Source organism: Uranotaenia lowii, chromosome 3 (assembly GCF_029784155.1).
Source record: "Uranotaenia lowii strain MFRU-FL chromosome 3, ASM2978415v1, whole genome shotgun sequence".
Lineage (NCBI taxonomy): Eukaryota > Metazoa > Arthropoda > Insecta > Diptera > Culicidae > Uranotaenia > Uranotaenia lowii.
The window spans coordinates 97,108,620-97,131,275 of NC_073693.1; the positions used below are offsets into that span (position 1 = coordinate 97,108,620).

At 37.5% G+C, this 22,656-nt stretch overlaps 1 protein-coding gene and 1 long non-coding RNA gene across 2 annotated transcripts; one reads left to right on the plus strand and one right to left on the minus strand.

The window, feature by feature from the left end:
- The first annotated feature begins 2,229 nt into the window (after positions 1-2,229).
- LOC129755684 (uncharacterized) lies at positions 2,230-4,661 on the plus strand. Its single transcript, XM_055752301.1, has 2 exons — positions 2,230-3,773; positions 3,832-4,661. The coding sequence occupies exons 1-2, from the start codon at positions 2,949-2,951 to the stop codon at positions 4,159-4,161; spliced, it is 1,155 nt and encodes a 384-aa protein (XP_055608276.1). The 5' UTR covers positions 2,230-2,948; the 3' UTR covers positions 4,162-4,661.
- A 15,169-nt stretch (positions 4,662-19,830) lies between these two features.
- Positions 19,831-21,204, minus strand: LOC129756744 (uncharacterized). The gene is made up of 5 exons (XR_008739526.1): positions 20,990-21,204; positions 20,736-20,931; positions 20,446-20,671; positions 20,122-20,383; positions 19,831-20,057 (listed from the first exon to the last, which is right to left on the minus strand). It is a non-coding gene; the product is annotated as an uncharacterized LOC129756744 (long non-coding RNA).
- Positions 21,205-22,656: the final 1,452 nt, after the last annotated feature.

Consider the following 22,656-nt stretch of genomic DNA (forward strand, 5'->3'; position numbering starts at 1 on the left):
CATCGCCGTCGTCGTCGTCGTCTACGATCGCCGCAATCGTTGTTCATTCTCCTGTGCTGACCCTTTTCTTGGAAAGCGCAGGAAAAAAAACATACCCACACGCACGCTATCCATCCCCCAATCGAGGAAAAGCTTGCTGCGGGTGGTCCTCAGAAGAAAAACACTGGGAGAGCACACCCCTTTTCGGCGAGAAAAGTCTCTCTCTCTCTCTCTTCGAGACAACCATGTGATAACGCGCGCGAAATCACGCGGTCGCCGGAAAAGCTTTCGACTACCAAACCGGGAGAGAGAACTTTCGTTAGGATGGCCGTGTTGCACTGCTGCTGCTGGCACAGGTTGAAGGTAAACAAACACGCAATGCACATGCCAGATTATGACACTGTTGCTGCTGCCGGCGGCGGGCGCCTACCCTGATGTTGAGCTTTCGGAGACAGTTCCCTTGTCGAGGACTTGGGGAGGGAGTTTCGGTGAGTGTGAGTGACTTGAAATTTTGAACATAGGAAACACCAGGCTGCTCCATTATCTGGTTTGTTTCACGAAGGTTCGGTGGCGAAACGGCGAGGAATATATGTATAATCATTGTCAATGGGCCAAGAACCAGGAGCAGAAGCTCCAAGAAAGAAGAAGAAGAAAAAAGAAAGATACGGCGAGGAAGCAATGATTCAAGAATCGTTGGAGTTCATATTACTTAATAGGGGAAAGTGTTACAATATGCGTCTATCGGATTAAATGCGCCTACAGCCCTACAGCCGCCGGAATGGCTGACAAACCAATGAATTAAATCAATGGTTTGTAAAAGAATTTCATGAACTCAAATTTAAAAAAATTAATAAAAGCTAATATTTCGACCTCTAAAAACTATACATACCAAAGCTCAAAACAAAAACTTGATTGGTTTTTTTCATATATTATTTAATATCATGTTGGTTATTAAGGATTTTTTTTTTTTTTTGTTTTATAAATGGTCAGGTTTTATTGTCTAATGGGTATCTTAGTTACTACTATTGTACAATTCATTGTATTAAGCTCAAATAAAATTCCAATTCATAAAGATCAATTAATCTATCAGAACAGTTATCAATGAATTCAATATATCGTGCAAGAGTCGATAACACGCTCACGGTGCGCCTCTGGACCGTTATTATAAAAAAAAATTGTCCATCAAATCCAAGTACGGGGCTCGATTCCTTAGGTCATTCTGCACCTCTGGGTAAATTTTAAAAAAAATCCCTAGCAGAAAATCCGAGAAATCTTGATTTTAAGGTTTTTGTTGAGAAATTTCAAAATAATTCATATTCAAATTATTCAATATCATCAAAAAACCTCCAAAAACGTCAAAAAAGTGGTCCAAGTCATTTCCAACCAGTATGTATTTGTTGCCGTTGATAAAATTATGATTATTTACAACTGACTTAACTCTCCAAACATGGCTTAAGTGTATTATAAGTATGGTTTATTAGTGGTTTAAGGTTAAATAAATCTTGTAATCATCATTGGCTTGAAACTACCTACAAGCGAATGACCAGCGAAACAGTCGACCGGCACAAAAGCGGGGACACAAGTGGGCTTTGAAAAATCAAAAGGATTCAACTTCAAATTCTCAACGTAAATTTTTGTCCTCAAAATGGATGTTCACGAAAAGAACAGAAATTTGGTTTGCGTACTCTGCCTTTCTAAGACATCGTCGCTTCGACCGATAAGTGCAGTTGTTGTTATTCGAAAATTTCTCCAAGATTTTGAATCCAGAGAAAATTTGTATCCGTCGGTCATTTGCGGAACATGTCGCGCGTCGTGTGGAGAGTTCAGCAAGGGAGGTACAAGGGTCCCCAGGATTCGAAGTTACAAGCTCGAAAATTCAATCATCACGCGATCTCAAGGAATGTGCAAATGTGAGATTTGTGTTGCTGCCGGTATACATGAGGGCAGAAGCAACCTGCCTGGTTTTGAACCCAAGAAACTCAAGCGCGGAAGACCCAGGTCCAGTCCAGACACAGAAGACATTGATGGGTGTAAAGCGGTGGTAATTTGTAAAACTTGCTACAGTGAATACGGAAGAGGAAAAAGGCACCATTGCACTCAATCCACCCGAGCGTCGAATTTGAAAATCATTTTAATTTTGAATAATGGAGAGCCCTCGTCAAGCTCAGCGGATGCGGCAGTAGCTGACTATATGCGTTCAAGGCCAGATTCACTAGGTAAAACTATATTTTAAAATAATCACCTGCAGTGATGGTTTGAATCATTTGACTTATTTTTGAATCATTTGGTTATAACTTCTTTTGAAAACATTTTTCCATGAAATGATGTTCTAAACTTTAGTAGATACAGATCTAAGCTACAACTTTCTTGTATGTCATAAATATGTATCTTCAATGTGGTATGAATTGTAGGATTTAATCCAACCCGCTAATCCAAATGATTGTGATTACGATCATTGCTCAAAAATTTAAACTTTTCGATTTCTCATTCATAAGGCATAAGAGATACAGGTTTGTGTTGGTCACAAAAGTTGCAGCTAAGATCTAGTTCTACTAAAGTTTAGAACATCATTTCTGGGAAAAATGTTTTCAAAAGAAGTTATAAGCAAATGATTCAAAATTAAGTCAAATGATTCAAACCATCACTGATCACCTGATTTAAAAAATCCAAAAAAAAAAAAATATTTTATCCATCAAGATGGAAAATGTGTTCTGCGAAATCTTCGTGGAAGACCGTCTGTATTCGAGAAAGTTTCAACTTGTCCAGAACCTCCCAAAAAACTACGTGCAGATGATTTGTTTAAGGTCAAAGGCGAAAACAATCTAAGCATGAGGAAAACAATGGGTAATTAGTATTTTATTCATAACAATGGTTGTTTTATATAATCTATCTATTATCTAGGTGTGATTAAAAGTATTCGAGCTTCTGGAGTCGATATAGAATCTGGAGTGCGGTTGAAATTGATTGAAATGAACCGGCAGCTTAAAGACTTGTTTGATGTAGTTCAGTTGTCCAGCATCACAGGAAATGTAGCACCTTCGTCAGATCATGTTGTTGCATATTGCACTGATGTACCGGAACTCATTAACCGTATCAAACGTTCAAGACCACCTGTTGATGATTTTGTGGTGAAAATAGGAATTGATGGGGGTAGGAGCTTCTTCAAGATAACGTTATCTGTGATCTCTCCGCAAATGGAACATCTGGCTGGCTTCAAGGATGGCGGCGTGAAGAAGCTTTTCATCATTGCACTTTCACCAAATCTCGCTGAAAAGTATGACAATATTTCCCCCGTTTGGACGAAACTTCTCAAATTACACGAGCTCGAATACTTGGTTGCTGGGGACCTCAAGATTATAAATATTATAATTGGCATAATGGCCCACTCTTCGAAGAATCCATGTCCATACTGTGAGGCTTTAAAGAGCGAGCTCGGTGTAGCAAACGGAACCGCGAGAACCAAAGGAAGTATAAACGAAAATTGCACAAGAAAAAAGAAATTGAATGGAAAGAACTTCGCAAGCTGCGTGAATGCCCCGTTGGTCTCGGGTAGTGATGAAGACAAAATCGTGAACCTTTGCCCGCCTCCACCGTTACATATAACGCTTGGAATTATTAATACAATTTTTAAGTCACTTGAGAAGAAAGCACCAGACTGGGTAGACTTATGGGTGGAACAAGCACAGGTGAGACACCAACAGATGACGTACGGTTTCACCGGAAGAGCTTGCCACGCGCTATTGGATGCTACCAATTGTTTGGCAGACAACCCTGAACTTTCAGATTACGTTACGGTTGGTTGTTCTACTAAATAAACTTTACCAAGTTTTTAATAAATATTACGATTTTCAGGTTCTGAATAACTTCAAAAACGTGTATGCAAAATGCTTTTCCTTTAAACTCGAGCATGGGTTTGAGGAGGCTATTGCAGATTTTGCCAGCAGCTGGGAGAAGCTGAATCTTCCATTCACATCTAAATATCACATTACAAAGTACCATGTGGCGGATTTCTGTCGAGAAGCCGGAAGAGGACTTGGGCTTCACAATGAGCAAGCCTCCGAATCCGTACATGCTGATTTTGATGTGATTTGGCAGCGATATAAAGCTCCCAAATCATCAAAGGTTTATAACGACCGTTTGTTAAACTCTTTGATTGATTACAACAGCAACCATATGTGTTAGTTTTGAGTTTTTAATATGTTCCATTCATTATTTTTAGTTGTATTGCTGTTTTATAGTTTACTTTTACTTTTTACTATTTCACTGTTTCCTTTTCCTACTAACCAATAAAAGCACCACTGATTTGAAATTCATTTTCCCCCATAACTTCACGGAAACAATAATTTAAACTAAACTTAAACCCCTAATAAACCATACTTATAATACACTTAAGCCATGTTTGGAGAGTTAAGTCAGTTGTAAATAATCATAATTTTATCAACGGCAACAAATACATACTGGTTGGAAATGACTTGGACCACTTTTTTGACGTTTTTGGAGGTTTTTTGATGATATTGAATAATTTGAATATGAATTATTTTGAAATTTCTCAACAAAAACCTTAAAATCAAGATTTCTCGGATTTTCTGCTAGGGATTTTTTTTAAAATTTACCCAGAGGTGCAGAATGACCTAAGGAATCGAGCCCCGTACTTGGATTTGATGGACAATTTTTTTTTATAATAACGGTCCAGAGGCGCACCGTGACGCTTGATCGCGATCTTTTGTTTATTCCTTCTAACGCAGGTCTGAGCAGTTCACTTGTAGCAAAGGGACGGCCTCCAGTTTGAATCTCAAGCTGGTCCCGTAGAAGTTGAAGAGAGTCTCGCACTCGAGAGCAATCGAAAAATTTGTGTTCCAATGTCTCAACAGCATCGCAGTATAAACATCGATCCCCGTCTGTTCGTCTAATTGTGTACAATATTTGCCGATGATCAGTTTTGCCGTTTGCCCATCTATACAGTAGGCTACGTTGGTGCGATGAAATTTGTTTCGATGATATATTGTTCCACACGCGTTTCCAGTTAGTTTGAGGATATTCTGTTTCGATCCTCGGTTGGTTGGTTTGAGAGAGGAAAAAATTGTGTAAAGTTGGAGAGGTGATCGTTTGCCTTAGCTGGTTGGGAAGATTAGGATAGTTTTCTAGAATTTGCTTCAAGCATGGCAAGAATGTAGGTGCTCTTATTTCTCCTGGAGCGGAGACAAACTGATTATAGAAAGGCATAGCCTCAATTTCTTGAATGTGCCGGTTAATAAGCAGCGCTTTACATTTTATGGCTGGAATGTGTAGTTTTAGGCCGCCGTCCTCGACCCTCCGTGCAAGCTGTTGAATCGGTATCCGTGCGGAATATCCTCGCCACAAAAAAGTTCCGATTGTGGAGGTAATTTTCGCTATATGTACGCTGTAAGGGGCCAGTGTGGAGGAAACGTACCAAATTTTGGATGTGATGAACGTATTTAGTAACGTAACTTTCTGATGAAGGGTTAATGTTCTTAATGAGTGTAGCCAAACCTGATAACTGAAGTTCGTCACTAATTTATCCCAGTTCACTTTGATCATTTCTCGAATGGAATTTATAAAAACCAAACCCAGGATCTTGATTGAAGTTTCCGTTCTTAGCCATGGAGCCGACAATTGATTTCCTTCTGTACATCCTACATTGATTGAAATTGTTTTGTCTACATTCAACCGAGCACCCGAAACACTTTCAAAACGGCTAAAAAGAGATCGAATGTTGCTAATCTGTTCATTTTTCGTTACTATTGTGCTGATATCATCGGCGTAAGCTACAATCAAATCTGTTCCACAAAACCTCTCTAGACGACTTATTAGCGGTTGTAAGTACAGCACAAAAAGGTGCATAGAAAGCGGGTCCCCCTGGCGCACCGATCTTTGGATTGGGAAGGACGATGAGAGGTGCCCATTTACGAGAATGCGTGATGTGGCGTTGTTGGCAATATTCGATAGCAAATCAATGAGTGCTGGGTTCAAACCAAGCTTAAGCATAGTTCGAAAGAGGAATGTGTGCTCTACTCGATCAAAAGCATGGTCGAGATCGAAAGAAATAAGCTTACCCTTTGTGCGGCGCGTTATCAGCTGGGCGATTCTATCTTTGATCGACAAAGTGGCTTGGAAGATGTTCAGCTTACTGTTGGAACATTTTTGGCTGCTGCTCAGTAGATGATGGTTTCGGATGATTTTTTCAAGTCTCGCTTTCAGAATTCGAGACAACAGTTTATAATCTGCATTCAAAAGGCTGATTGGACGATATCCGCGTACAGTGTCTTCCGAATTCCGCTTCTTCACCAGGACTATAACTCCATTGACGAACTCGGGTGGGAAATTTGAGGCCAAAGCATCATTCAATATTAGATTGAGTTCACGGTGGATAACATCAAATGCCCGAAGAAAAAATTCTTTCGGAAGTCCGTCGGGGCCAGGTGATTTTTTCGATGCACTCGCTCGTATAGCAGAAAAAATTTCACTTGTCGTTATGGGTTGCATGCAGGCTTCATTTAATTCGTCGTTTGGTGGGATTAATTGGTCACAATCGAATTCGTTGTTTATTTCAACTGTGGAACTGCTGTAAAGATTTGCAAAGTAATCAGACATGTGTGATTGGATCAAAGCGGAGTTTTCGATGATCTGATTATTTTCGTCTCGTAGTCGTTCGATGGTTGCACGTCTTCTTCTTCGTTCGCCTAACTGGAACACCGAGAGTGGTTCGCCTGCAATGTGGTTCTCGTTGTTGCGAATGAACAGCTGAGTAAAACGCCGTTGATGGGAAAGCATTTCTGCTTTCACTCTATTGATGGATGTTAACATTTCGGGATTTCTGAAATATTCGTCATACGCTTGCTGTAGTAAACCGTAGAGTCGTTGTTGTTCTCGATAAAAAGCATCGAAGGCCAGTTTGGATTTCCACCGGTAAAAGGACTTGATCTTTTTTTTTGCGAAAAATATCCACCAATCCATCCATGAGGAGTAGTTCCGTCGCTGTCGGGTCCAAAATTGCCAGCTGATTTGTAGTTCGTTGATGTTATCATCTGTCAGCAAGTGAGGACGAAGACTCCAAAATCCTCTGCCTGTTGGTTGGTCGGGGAGGGGTAGACAAATTCTGGCAGTAACGGCTTTATGGTCGGAGAAGCAACAGACGTGAACAGCTGTTGATCGAAGGTTTGTGAGTAGGCTGTCGCTGACGTAGAATCTATCGAGGCGAGCTGACGAATTGTGTGCGATACGTGTGTGTCCGGTGTCACGAGAGCGAAGTTGTAGCCAGACATCGTGTAGGTGTAGCTGCCGAATTGTGGTTTGTAATGATGAACTCATGCTGTTTTGGCCGGTTGCATCACACTGTCGAAGCACACAATTGAAGTCGCCTCCGAGAATTGTGTGTTCGGTGCGATGTCGCAGGTAATAAGCAATTGTGTCGTTGAAAAATCGTTCGCGTTGGGGTCGAAGGTTAGAACCAGAGGGTGCGTACACGTTACATATGGTTGTATTGTGTACGCGTACTGAGACCAGTCTACCGTCCAAACTTTTTTCTGTGTGCGAGAATTTGATGTGGTTTTTTAAAGCAATTGCCGTTCCTCTTCGAGCTTCATCTACGTTACAAATAATATTGTAGCCTGGTATATTGATGTGTTCATTTTCCACCTCCTGTAGAAACACGATGTCTAGCTCCATCATACGGATGAATGTGCATAGAGCGTTAAGTTTTGTGGTGTTTGTGATGTTGTTTATATTTATTGTAGCTATGTTGCAACTTACGAAATCCATTGCTACTGATTTTCAACATCCGAAAACATGTCGCTGTAGTTTTCAACTTGCCTTGGTTTTTTGCTAGGTGGATTTTTTTGCCGTTTGCTGCTGCGAGTGGTTGATGCCTGTGAAGCGTCAGATTCAGTGTCATCAACGTTCATGTTGAGTCCGGTTTGCGGTGCTGTAGACTTTCCCAGTGGTGGTTTGGTGGATGCTGGTGGAGGCATGAGTCCCTTATTTGGGTTTTGAACATCTTCGAGCCTGATTTGCAACACAGGCATCGAATCTGTTCTCATCGTTGATGACGATGGAGCTCCTAGCGGTGGTGGTGCAGGAGTTGGAGGCTTTGTAGATGTTGGTTTTGTTGGACGTGTAGAAACGATGGGTTGTGTTGATAGTTTGGCGACGTTGGCGTACGACATCTTGTTTTGGTCTGCGTGGAACTTCTGAACCAGCAGTTTTTTATTTTGCACACACGGGATTCCCGCGTGAGCAAATTCATTGCAATGGGGGCAAGTTTGGCGTTGGCCTTTGTAGCTCAACGACGTTGATTGGCCTTCTATTACCACCATGGAGGGGATATTTTCAGCCACAATCACACGAGCAGCTCGTACACCTGTTGAGACTCCTCCCAAGAGGAATTTTTCATCCCACATCACATCGCGTACCGACAAAACTTGCCCATAGCTGCTAAGAAAAACAGCTATCGCTTCGTTCGATACAAATTCCGAAAGATCGAACAGTCTCACCTCCACTGCTCCATCTTCCATGACGATTCGGACCTTATAAGGTTTACCTTCTACAACAATTTCATGCTTGTTGTCGTGTTCTTCGACTATACGCTCGGCAAGCTCGAGTTCGGTGACCTTCACGTACATGCATCCAAGCTTTCTATTTGGTTGCAGCTGAAGCACATTTTCTCGCGTAAGACCGAGTTGGTTACCGACGAAATTATGTATTTCTTCGTATGGAGGCGCTTTGGGCGCGTTGGAAAAGTCGATACGAAAAGTATTTTCTCGTCGACCCATCGCGGATTTAAGGCGCTCGCGGTTCTACACACACGGCACTAAATCCGAACTTGTTTAAAATCGTCTTTAGCCTGTAGATTCGCTCTTATACGCTCTGTTCGAAAAACGTCCGATCCGCTCGACAGTTGAGCGCTAACTATCAGAAAGTAGAGTAGGGCTAGTTGCTCTACTTAGGACCCTTTAAGTTGGGGTTTTTAATAATCATGTTTTTTCTCATAAATTGATGGGAAATTTATATCTTTCAGGAAAATCATTTATAAGTCATGATCTTATATGCAAGTTTCAATGAAAATTTTCATCATAGGTTTCGCCGTTATTGAAAGATTTGCAAAGATATGGATGATCGAAATTTCCAACTTTGAACCAACTGTTCCTTTTTTGGTACTCGACCGGTTTCTTTTATTGGACCTAGAACTCAAATTCCTATAAAAACATTGCATTTCATTGAAAATGTAAACTTCAATCAATTATTATCATAACAAAGTATTACTGCTTTTAACATTGAAAAAAACTAAAATTTCTGAAATGAATACAACAAACACTTTTATTCCCCGTCAGCTCTATCAGCAAAACAATAGCTGAAACTTGCTAGTGTTTAATTACTTGTAATTTATTTGCGTAAAGTTGGCAAATATGATAGATATATTCAATATTTGTTCTGAATTATGCCCCAATTATAAATTCGCACCTGTGTTGATTTGTTGGTATTGACTGGCAACTGGCAACTTGACGTTTCCCATACAAATCGCGTGTGCTAGTTTTTTCTGGTTCTCTGGTTCTGTCAAATCGAAAATCAAACGACTTAACATGTCGGAAGGACGCATATGGAAATATGTTATCTTTTAATCGATTCAACAAATAAAAAAAAACGATTCAAACTGAAAATTTGCTCAGTCATACGTAAAGTGAATCTGTTTTCAAAAGTTCATTCGAAGCAAACGGCACACAGACGTAAATCTGTGTGTCCTTTATTAGGTTTAAAACTTCTAGACTGATCAAAATAATTCACTGATACACGACAGATTTTTTAGAAAAGAACCCCTTCTACCAAAACTATTTATGACGATCGTACACAATAAATGTAAATCAAAACGTTACCACAACAATCATCGAGTGATTTTCATAAACTGCGATACATATGAAAATTTTAGTACAACAAAACTTTCAAATTATAGCAGAACATTTTTCGGTTTATGGAAAACTGTTCCTATACAATAAATAAATAGGTGGAATATTGAATGAGAATAATAATTTCGGTTGGAACATTTTTTCATTCAATCGAATTTTATGATCCACACAACATTTGATGATGTGCCCTTTTCATACGCATGGCTTGAAAAGTATGTAAACAAGCGGTACACATGCGACATCTGCGAATTTTAATCAGGCACACGAAGCTCGCCAGAACTGTCAAGTTGCCAGGGGGTTGGTCAGGTCTAAACATGGAACATCAAAGTAGAAAGTTTCCTTTATTTGGAACCTTAGCCAATTTTCCGAGTTTTACATTGATTTTCATAAACTGTAGGAAAAATAGGTAGTATGGTTCATTTTCTTCACAGTTAAAGAAATTTTCATTTAAACTTTGGCTTGGACAGTAAACAATCGTGATTTTTATTTAAATACTCTTATTTCTTAATACGCGCCCTACTAATTGAGCTGTTTGATTTACCACTGATGAGGAGGTACATTTTTAAAAACGCTGAGAATTTTATCAGAAAGACTTTTAATGGCAAAAAACGGTATGGTAGGATTCAGGAAGAAAAAGAATTCATTGTGTGCATAGGAATATCTTTTTTCTATGCCAGCAAAATGAATTATTTAAAATTTTCGGAATTTTAGGACTAAAGTAGGCTCTAGGTCCAAAGTAGGAGCACTCACCCTATTTTAATCAATGCATTCACAAATGAATTTTATGAAACTCAATAATAATGTAATGTAATGTTATGTGGTAGGGGAGATAAGGGCATAATGGCCACTTTAAGGAAAACGCTTATTTAACCATAGAAAACAGCTATAATATGTGAACTACATCGAATACTAAAATAGGCTAGTTGACTGAAACTTGAAAAAGTAGATAAAAACTTTTAAAAATGCATTTTAAAAATGTTTGCCAAAAACTGAAAACCAGTCACTATAGGCACAGAGAACAGAGATCTGGCCCAAAACAAAAATGAGCCCAAAACGTGTGTAAGGATTTGAAGTCAAATACGTTAGTATTGTGCGTTTAGATAAAAAATTTATAAACGTCTTTGGTGAACTGGCATCAGAGCTGACTTCCCGCATGAATCAGTATCATAAAATGACCGTTCTTGTAATCTTTTTCCCGAGACACCCGAAAGATTACCCTTATAGTAAGATTATTAAAGAAAGATTATATGAATCGTTTTTTGTATCGTTTGGACACACTTTACGATACAGGGAACGGGTTGTTAAGTAAAGAAACGATTCAACAACGATTCATATACAACGAACCACCTGGACCGTACGTGTTATCTTTTGTTAATGATCGACCCATAAAATGCGGATGATACGGTGTATCTTTTCTTATTCATTAATAGATTTATAAGAAAAATAATATCAAAATTTGTGTTTCTATAATTGTTTATTTAACATTCAACAACAACATTTTGAAATATGAGGAACGTCACAATTACACTTCACACAATATGCTGTTTATTGGCGGTTCCACTGCTTCCGTTCCTGAGCTGCTGAGATGGATGTGGAGATACAACGGAAGTGTTGGGGCTACCTATATTGGTCACAACGGACAACTCCACTGTCAGGAACTGGAACTTACCACAATTTCGTTCCATGACCGTTTTCTTTAGAACTGCGCTTCTGCCGTTTTCAGTTCTCGCAACCGAAAGCGCACACTCAGAAAAATACTATTATGCATGCCATAAGATTCTCTTATGAAGTGGCGCCATAAGAAAAATTAATGAAATTCATAAGATTGTCTTATGACGCGAATGAATTCTGAAGATGAACGCCTACTTCAATCAGAGGTTATTGCTTTTCATAAGAGATTCTTATGGAAACAGTAAATCACTTCTAATAAGAAAATTCTAGTTGTTTCATGCTGAAAACATTCACTTTATTGTTTGAAAAATTTGTTTAAAATTAAATCATTCATGGTCACCATCAGCAGCGCATCAACAGACGGCTCCATCAAAGTTTTTTTGCCGCATCTTAATCTTCGACCTTTAGTTTTTTGCCGATCAGCTTGCTGAAAAGTAAACAAATAATGTTTTTTAGTTCACTAATATGTTAAACGTTCCCACCCAAAACATCAAATCGAACTTACCATTCCGGAGATAACAATAACATTTAACATTGAAGGAAAACTATAATAACTATAGTATCATATATGAACCGGCGATTGCTTCGTACTGTTAGATGATGAAAAAAAAACTGAGGCTACGAATGAATGTGTTCATTTTTTTTCACAATGCCGTTTCTTCTATTTTTCATAAGAACATCGTATGAAAATTGAAGGAATTTCATAAGACTCTTATGAAACATCATTTTACACTCTAAAAAGCGGTTCATAAGATGCATCTTATGAAAATTATAATAAGAATTTGCCTGAGTGCATCTTTCCGCGTCCTCGCCTTGCAGCACCTGGAAAAAAATATTTTTTTAATGATCATGAATTATTACAAGTGCTGAATAAGAACTCACCATCACCATCATCAACAGAGCTGATCCGTTGCCAAGCGTTCCGACTCCTTCCAGCTCTGACTCTTTTCAAATTGGCCAGAACTAAGCCGGGAGATTTTTTTAGCACCTGGCCACGTGCAGTTAAGTGACAGCAGAAAAAGTGGTTGGAAAAATTAGCGTGTTGCAAAAATTCTCAATTTATTTTTATGACCATTGACTGTATCTTTCCGAAATAATTCATAATCATTTCATCGCGTTGCAAAAATTATCATTTTGTTTCTAGGAATATTAATCATATCTTTCGGAAATCATATTTTATCTGTTTAAGCAAAGGCACATCAAGCCAAGACGCAATATGATGAGGTACTATTAATGTAATGAGAACGGAATAATAAGTACGATTTAGAGTACAGTATTTAGCTATGCGGGTTCCGACCAAAACATATTGAGTCGTTTTATTTAAGCGTGCGCCAAATTCACATAAAATCAACGTTGCCACAAATTCATTTGAATCGTTTGTGTATCTCATTCTTGCCCGGAAGAGTATATTTCACGCGAACACAAACGATTGCTGGCGAAAACAGTAACAGCAACAGCAAAAAAAAACATTTCCACCCCGGCTGAGGGTGGTTTTTACCTGGGGGAGGAAGACTGAAATTTGCTGTATCGTTTTCTGTATCGTTTTTTTTACTGTTCGGCAAAAAGCCAGCAATTGTTGAAAAGATTTGTAATCGTTCAAATTTAAACTTTAGATGATCAGTTTCGTGTAGCGAGTCATGTAACTCAGTTGCTTAGGTGCTAAATTTAGATTAAGCTACATTTTTAGAACAACCATTAATCAACCCAGTTTTATTTATCAGCTTCAAAACTTTGACGAAATTTGAACGATTCAATACGCCTGATCATGCAAGAATTTGCCAGAGCAAAACAAAACCTAATCAAATCATTGTTTTATGCAAAACAAGTGCTTTTCTGCATCAAAAAAGTTTCATTAAAAATCACTAAATAAGAAAGTAAAATTTTGAACCTTCGTACTGGTCGGTAGATTGATGAGAGAAATTTGACGTTTGAAAGATTTTTTTCTTTTTTTATTCAGTCTTTCTCCCCCAGGTTTTAACAAAATATTTCGATCCCGACCGATTTTACTCAAACCGTTCGGGCGATCATACAAGCAGTGCCATACACGCAAATCGTGTTCACAGCGACAAAATTTCATCGCATTTGTACCAATGTTGTGTAATCTGTGGCCCTGTGGCCCGCTTAAAGTATGTAGAGATTCTCTGGTGGGTACAAATTTATGTGTGGCAACGTTGAATATAATACACTGTTATTTTTTAAACACAACTGTCAAAAGTTCGGAAGTAAGTTCGGGATCGGAAGTCCGGACTTCCGAAGTAAAATTTAGTGCTGGCGCTATAATACCTGTTGAGAGAGTTTCTCAACGAATAAATGTAAACAAGGACCATGCGAATGGCCAGAGTCTATTGAAATAAATAAAAAAGTAGAATCAGCTCTGTTCAAATGTGTGTATGTATGTATGTAGATAATCCACCATGGGTGCACGGATTCACCGCAGTTTCGCCAACGTATGCGCTTATTTACATTCTTTAGATCAATTGTAAGACAAATCCATCTAAGCAAGCGCTGACATTCGTTTGAATTCCACGAAATGGATAGTCGTGCCGTGTGTTACCTAGGCAACCATGCTGGAAAGCCTAATATCTCGAAAGAAACTTTCATTTAGATTTTCTTCAACATCTTTAAATCACAAAAAGTTTTTCACACTCAATATTCAAACTAAACAAGTACTATCCATCGGCTGCATTCAAAGCTGTCTATTCAGCCACAAAAAGTGTCTCCCTCATTGCAGCGTTGAAACTGCGCATCAAGCATTTCACCGATTTTCGAAGATGTTCAACTTCATTTACACGCACTCCCGAACCGAATTAAAGATATCTTTCAGTTCAATCAAGCTTGATACACTTATCTTATTATCACATATTAACAATTTCACAACTCCACTTGACTAATTATTCGATTATTATTTGGAAGAATGAAAATAGCAACAAAACAACGAGCAAACACGAGGGAGAAAAAACGTGACCGCACTCCAGCAAGGCTAACTTGGAACTCAGAATCAGCTCTGTTCAAATGTGTGCTTCAGAAAAGGTATGGAAATAATTGGAAACCTACCTACCTAAGGGTCCGGCGCCACCGACGCATAGGGCTGAGATAAAAGATCTCCTCTGGAAAACTCTTGAAAATGTTCAAAAATAATGTTTTTAAAAAGAACTGAAAAGCAGCAAAATCATAAGCAAAAGTAAACCGATGCATTTGAATTTCATTAAAAACTTTTCGATAGTTTCATTTTATTAAAAAGTAATTTTGATAACCTTTTTTTAGCAAATTTTTAATCAAGAACAAAAAAAATGGCTATTTTGCATAAGTTATTCATCACGTTTTATCAATAAGTTTTTCAAAAGAAACAAATCTCTTAAGCTAGTAACTCTTTGATAGATAAATACTTTTTGAGAGTACTCAAAATTCATAATTCAAATTTAAATTCATTCTATTCACGGATACAGACTTTCGGATTATTTTTTTATATCAATCGTTTTCAAAGATGAATATGGCTTGAAGAGGAATAGGTTTTATTTTTGGTTCTTTATAATATATTCCTTAAGGAATTTTAATTTAAATTTGAACATACCTCTTGTACATCAAAAGTTTTAAGGTTGATGGGACACGAAACTGACGTAGTCAGAACAAAATATTGGTTTTACCAGTTATTATTAAATTTACAAAAACATGCAATTTTCACCCTACCAACTAAGAAAAAGGGGTAAGTTTCAATAAACTCTGTCAATGAAAAATCAAATGAAAACGATTGATAATTTATAGTTTTTGATACATTTTTGTTGTCATAACGCATAAAGCACCAATTGCAGTAATTTTAGGTTTTGTTTGAATTAACTTTTAAATTTTTTCTGACAAATTTTTTTTAAGAAAAAAGTGTTCATCTGCTGCATATATTAAGGGGTAAAAAATACTACAAAATATTCTATTAGCTGAAATCATGGAAATAAATCTTAGGATGGATGAAATTTTCATGTTAACAAACGCATAATGTTAAACAATCATATCCCTGCATATGGAAACGCGATTCATGAGATTTAGTTCTGATTTGCATTTTGTTGCATTTTGCCCCAGGCAGCTAACTGAATTATAAAAATATTTATTTACAAAAAAAAGTTGATTGTCCGAAAAATATTTATACACCAACAGTGTTAGTTTAGGATAATGTAAATATAAAGTTTGTAGGTGATATCATTATGCCAATCCGTCATACTAGGTAAAGTTCGAAAAATGTTAAAATTTGTACATCTACAGCTCGATTTCTTAATTTTTTTATGAGAATCAAAAATTTTTAAAAACTCTTTCACGATATTAAAAACTATGTCATCATCAATTTGTTATCATTCAATGATAACTTCATTACAGTATATTGAAATAAAAATTGAATGAGTGTTGTGGTATACAAATGTTGCATCTAACTCTGCTTTTGTATGATGTCCCGTTTGACGGTATTTTTTATTCAATGTAGAGAATATTCAACTTTGTTTGACAAACATCATCTTATTTAATCACATTTTTGAATTGGTTGCGAAACGAAGTTCGTACGTTATCAGCTAGTTACCTGATAAAAAAGGACTAAAAATCTGATTTTATCTGAAAATTAGAAAAAATGCGCCTTTAAATATGCAGTGACTATAGGATAGAAGACAGTCTTTTAGAATTCTCTTTGTTTGACACTTACAAACTGTGAACTAACATGGCGAAAATAGTCAATGAACCTTTTATCTTTTGTTTTCGTTTGATGAGGCTTAGGGCTCCTCAAATAAATGATCCTTTAACTTAAAAAACATCACAATTTATTTCGTCTCTCGAAAATGCTTCTAGTTTATATATGGGCGCATTCTAACTTCTGGAGCATACACAAATTTTTTTTTTCAAAAAGATACAATAAAAATAAGAAAAGGGGACCAAGTACCACCATTCTTCTCTACCCTTGTTAGTAGAGTAGGGGAGAGTGAGAATACTTGATCCCTGGGTATACTTGATTCCTTAGCTATATCTCAAAACTGGAATGTTCTACAAGCATCAAATGTTCTAGAAAAATTTGCCAAATGTATCAAAACAACAATGCTTTAAGTTTAAAAAAATTTGAACAAAATAATTGTTTGAGTAATTTCTAACTTTGTTAGAAAAGTTTCACGAAATGTGTCTTCAAGATCTTTTTTCATCACTTTTAAATGTTCCTTACATGGATAAATAATAACCAAAATATTTGTTCCAATATATCTTGGGGTTTTGTTAGATTTTTTTTTCAAGGATTAGGGCTTAATGAATTAAGGATCAAGTCTCCTTCAATAGAGGATCAAGTCTCTCTGAACTTAAAAAATATCGCAATTTTTTTATTCCCGCGAAAATGCTTCTAGTTCATCTACGGGTTCAAGTATCGTTCTAATTTTTGGAAAATGGTGAAAATAAGAAAAGGGGATCAAGTATCCCCACTCTCCCCTACAGATTTGCAAACTGGGTTTAAATTATTGCTTTAGAAATGGTTTAAGCTTTTAGAAATGTTAACAAGCGTAGAAAATTTAGATTAAAAAAATTATGTGAAATTTATAAATCCAATATGATCCAGTAGTACAGAATAAGATACAAATTTGATTCACACGGTTTTTTCAGTTAGTCAGTCAGTTTTCTAGACGTTTGTTTAGTCAATAATCTACATATATTAAGAAAAAAAAATCATAATTTTGGCTCTTGTTTGACCAACAAACTTCAATTGAGATGTATTTTTTTTTAATTTTTAAATAGTCCCACAGGTTGATCAGTTTTCATTTTGGTCTCGGGATACCTAATCGACGTTACACAATTTCATCAACTTTCAGAAAAATTAAAAGACCCCTAACAGTGCCCCATTTGTGCACAATCCGTTTTCTTTACTTGGAAGTGAGGCCACGCATTTCATCGCGAAACACAATCAAAAGTGACAACGCTTACTTTATTTGGATGTAAACAACAGTAGACAGCCAAAATTTGGTTAAACACTAGACGATTTTTGAAATTACGGTTATTTTATAGTGTATATATGATACAGTGTATCGGGGCAGTCTTTAACACAGTCAATTTTGTCTGAGGGGACGTTCAAAATGCACAATATATTCTAGAAAAGGGCATCATTTTCCTGATCAACATCGTTGAATTCCTCTGGTAAATTGCAATCGAAGCGTATTTATTCTCTTCAGCCACATTTTGAGATCCGGTTGTTAAAATTCCTAAAAAAAAGAACCATAACTAAATAAATTGCATACCGATTGGTTTGCTTACTTTTCTGCTAAATTTAGATAGTACTTACCGATTCTAAAAAAAAAACTCTGAGCTCCCGCATGGAGCAGTATTATTCAATAACGATCCCCATTATCTTCTTCCCAAGACACCCAAAAGATTCCCTTAATGGTTTTGGATTATTAATGAACGATTATGCTAATCGTTTTTTCATCAAATGGAATCGTTTAGACACAAATAACGATACAGGGAACGGGTTGCTAAGTAAATAAACGATTCATTTTTTTGCTTTTTTCTAGAGAGATTTTTCTCGAAAATGTAGCAAAACGATAGATGTAATCGTTGTTATATCATGCATTTTAAGTTTTTATAACGATAGAGTGAATCTTTCAAGGATCTTTTTTCGATTCGTTACAGATTAAAATAAACGATTCGTGTTATCATACTATTTTATTTTTAAAGTATCGCAATAACCTAAATAGACATAGATTTTAGTCATTGAGACGTTTGGCAATACAATTTCTTACATATTACATAAGGTACACCGGGGTAAGTGTGGACGATGGCTATGAAAACAATACTGCGCACTATTTTTTCAAACTTTGGATGCAGAATGTTCAATTTACTTGTAATCTATCCAATAACTGTGAAAAAGATACGATTCAGACAATAACGGTTGTTTAAAGCGACTTTTTCGGAATTTTCTATTTTCAACTACGATGTCGAGTTGATGTGCATCTTTTTCAATTGCAAATTTCTCCTAAACTAGCTGGCTCTCGATGAAAAACTCTACATTGAAACAATCCTTACATTCCAAACAACCAGTTAGGAAAAGAAACGGCGGTTAAAAATTAAGAAAAAAGAGTTTGTTTACAAAAAACTAAAATTTTGTCTCCAACCCCTACCTGGGGTAAGTGTGGACGGCTTTAAAAAGACTTGATGTTTACACAATTTTTCAATTTTCTGTCCTTCATCCTTTATGAGTTGTATTATTTAGCTATATTAAGCATTCGGATCATGAAAATTTGAGTATAGTACTTATTTGTTCTGTGTTTTTGATGAAATCGGATCTCGTGTGTTGTAACATAAATTACACACTATAATTATAGTATCATGAACTTTTTTCAAAATTTTGGACGGTTCGAGCAATAAAGTAACGTTTTCAACCAAGAAAACACAAATTTTTTAAAAATTTCCTGAGAAATCAAAGGGAAAATCTACCGTCCACACTTACCCCATAATGCGGGGTAAGTGAAGACACCAGCCGTCCATAACGATTTGCGTGATAACTTTTTTCGCTTTGCTTCTATCGAGCTCATCTCTTCAGCTTTTGTAAAAAACATGTCCTGCATCACATTGAACGTCAATTTATCAAAATTGCTCCACTGCTGATTTTTTTATGATTTTTTAAAGTTGAACTATACGAAAACCCGTCCACACTTACCCCGGTGTACCTTATACAAATATATTTTTACAACTTCGCTCAACTCTAATTATAAGTTTCGGAATCTTTGTTGTAGACAAATCTTTTCAGGTCCTTGACGGAATCCGGACTGGCTCGGCACATCGTTCTCATAATGTGCTCGGAAAGGCCACTGTCTGGAAGCTGGAATGGCGATTGCGGCTTTATCGTTGTCGATCAGCTTTTGAAATTCCCTAAGGACCCTAAGTTGAACAGAAGATGTCCTTTGTAGTGATCCACAACACGTGTGACAGATTGAATTTTTCAGCAGCCCCGCGAGCATCTCAGCGGCTTTTTTCATGAGCGTGCTCAAGGAGGGGAGGGTTCTAACCCACAGTTCGCATTCGTGACCTACCGAACGGTCCACCTTAAGAGACGGATGAAGGGAGTCGCAAAACGTGCCCGACTATTTGAAATGGTGCCGTTTGACTTGGAGAATATGTAGAGGTACTTTGCCGGGAACTCAAGGTGCACTGTGTGAGCTGGCGGATCCTTTAGTAATGCAGTGCTTGTTAAAGGCTGGTGCCACACACGAGCCTCCGAGGGTGTTGCTTTCATGCGTGGGTGCTGTGGCCGTGTCTCCGGTTGCGCCCAGACCTAACAAACGCAGCTTAACTGATGAATGGCTCCACACAAATGCTGGAGAAAGAGGTGTTCTGCCTGTTGCGGTTTGGACAATTTTCATTTTCGGCGAGCTGCTGCTGATGTCGTCGTTCTCGACTGAGGGCATGGTGGATCCAGCTCGGTCAGCAGGCAGCGTACCGTTGTTTTTTTTAAATGTTGTTTCAATTCGGTCGACTGGTAACAGCAGGCTGTAAAGTTATCGAATGTTATAAATTACAAATTTGAACTAAGCTATTCCAAATAAAACCTTACCACTATCACTATTGTTAGAAACTTTCAACTCGAGCAAGGAGCAACTCTGTCTGGTGACGATGTTTACAAACCGATTCCTCCAGCTCGACCCAGGTTTGGCACAGCTTCTAGGAGTTGGAATAACAGATACGGGAATGGAGCGATTGCTTCAGCGAAGGAAGCGTTTTGCTCCTCCTAGTTGCCATTCCCGCATATCGGTGTAAACTCTGTCTTCTGTTTCCTGGGCCATGCCATCGTTGCTGTTCCACCCTCCAGTCATTTCCTGGAAAATACAATTTTTAAGTCAGCACAATTAGTCGAGATGTATGATTAAAAGGTACCCACTCATTGGTTTGCGAAACCTCCCAGCCAGAATTTGATTGCTACCACGGCACCATTGCAGCTTCCCAGACAAATAAACAAACCCAGCCAGAATTTGCGCATTTTGTTTGGTTGTGGTTTCTTCCGGAGTGACGGCTGCTGCTGGGAATTTGTTCAAACCTGTTCGAACGAGAGTAATTTCTTCTAGACCCGTCACCAGCATTTGCTTTGCCAATCCAGATTACTGTACCTGCAAAACATCGAAACGAAATTTAAATCATTCTAGTTAGAATAGTGTTTTATTAAATTATTACCTTGAATCCATAAACGTTCAGCGCCTAGAAGAAATACTGTAGTCTCCATATGGTGGCTTGACAATCGGAAATTTCCCTCTGATTATAGTGGCTTCCACTTTCATACGGCCCTGTGTTCACCATGGTTGGCGCTGCTTCGGTTTTAGTCCGGCCGGGTGGTGGAGTTTATTGCATCTGTTTTATTTTTCCGAGCTGTCTACGGAGGGTTGAAAAATTTGAAAATTTTCGCCTAACAAAACAGTTTGTTCACTCACCTTCATCGCTTGCGTTGTTGTCGGCCCCGATGCGCTCATTTTCCGGTTCTGATACGGCTATCCATGGTGTTTCTGGCCATATCCGAAGGGTTTTTTTCGGAACCGTACGGGTTCTCTTGCCTCGTGTTTTTTTTTCTTACGTGACATCACAGTAGCAGCGAAGACACTTTACATTCAGATGCCCGAAAATTCATACATATTTTGTCTGAGATGATTCATCGTATCTTTCAGTATTCATTTTTTATCATTCTCAGCAAAGACGCCATAAGCCAAGTCGCAAAAAAAATCATGACTATTAAGGGGGGGGTAGGGTCTAACACTTTCAAAAAATCGATTTTTTTATTTTTTTATTTTCTTATTGTAAAACATTTCAAGAATGTTGTGTCAAATTTTCAAGTCAATTGAAGCAAAACTGTAGAAGTTATAGGCCTTTATCTCCTCCTATCTAATACTGCAAGAAAGCAAGAGCAGAAACTTCAAACGCGTTTTTCTCGAAAGCACATTTTTAAAGTCCGTGGACATCGCCATTTGAAAACTACTTATCCGATTCTTTTCAAATTTGGAACATATTTTCTACATATAAAATACCAGACCCCAACGTTTTTATTTTTCGATTTTTTTTACTTTGGGGAGATTTTACAGGTGAAAAATGGCGGATTTTTAAGTGAAAAATCGTAGTTTTTACTTCAAACAGCCACAAAAATTTCATAAAAATATTTTCAAGGTAAATAAAAACGTTGGGGTCCAGAAAAACATCTTTTAAAAATATTTTGCTCTGATTTTTTGACTTCTGATGATTCTGTGCTGAGATACAGTGTCCACCGCAAATCCTGTTTTCTAAAAGGCATCCTCGAAAGTGCTCCGTCACCGGCTCATTTTTCAATATATTTCTACGAAAAAATTACTAAATGTTCTTTTAACAATGCTTTGTATAATGCAAAATATTTGAATACATTTGTTTGAACGATAGCTCTAGAAAAAAATCGTGAAAATTGTGTTTTTTTTATACCCGTTAGACCCTACCCCCCCCTTAAGGTAATCAGAAACAAATAATTCAAAAGATTAAGTGTACGGTATTGGATTATGCGGGCTTAGCAAACGTCTTTTAATATTTCGAGTCGTTTTTGTTACTTTTGGATACAGTTTGATTTTGAATTAACGTTAAAATTCATATGGCTTTCTTGCATTTATATTGCCCCTACAACAGTTTGTTTTATTTATCCATTTTTATCGCACCCGTCCCTCTGTCAATATTTTATCGCCATAAACTATACAGTTGACCCAAAAGTTCACTGGAAAGGTTCCAACTGTTATCAGATTAGATCGTTGCTAGCATGCTGCTAATGATGACGAACTCTTTAGGAAAAATAAACGTTAAGTCGTTTTCTGCACACACGTGTGTAAACAAATTTTCTTCGTTGGGTTCTTTCGATATCTTGGAATCGATAATAAAAAAAAACTTTATTTACCTATCATCGGCTTTGCGATTTGATAGGGGGGAACATACGGTCTTTACGCTATCAATAAATCAAAAATTGACAAAAAAAAAGTCGAAAAACCACAACTGCAACGCTTCTTACCAAACCGCCTCAACATGCAATTAAAGGTCGCAATTCGGATGATTCATTAGCGAATGTCAACGGCCAAACTGATTAGTGCCGATTTGT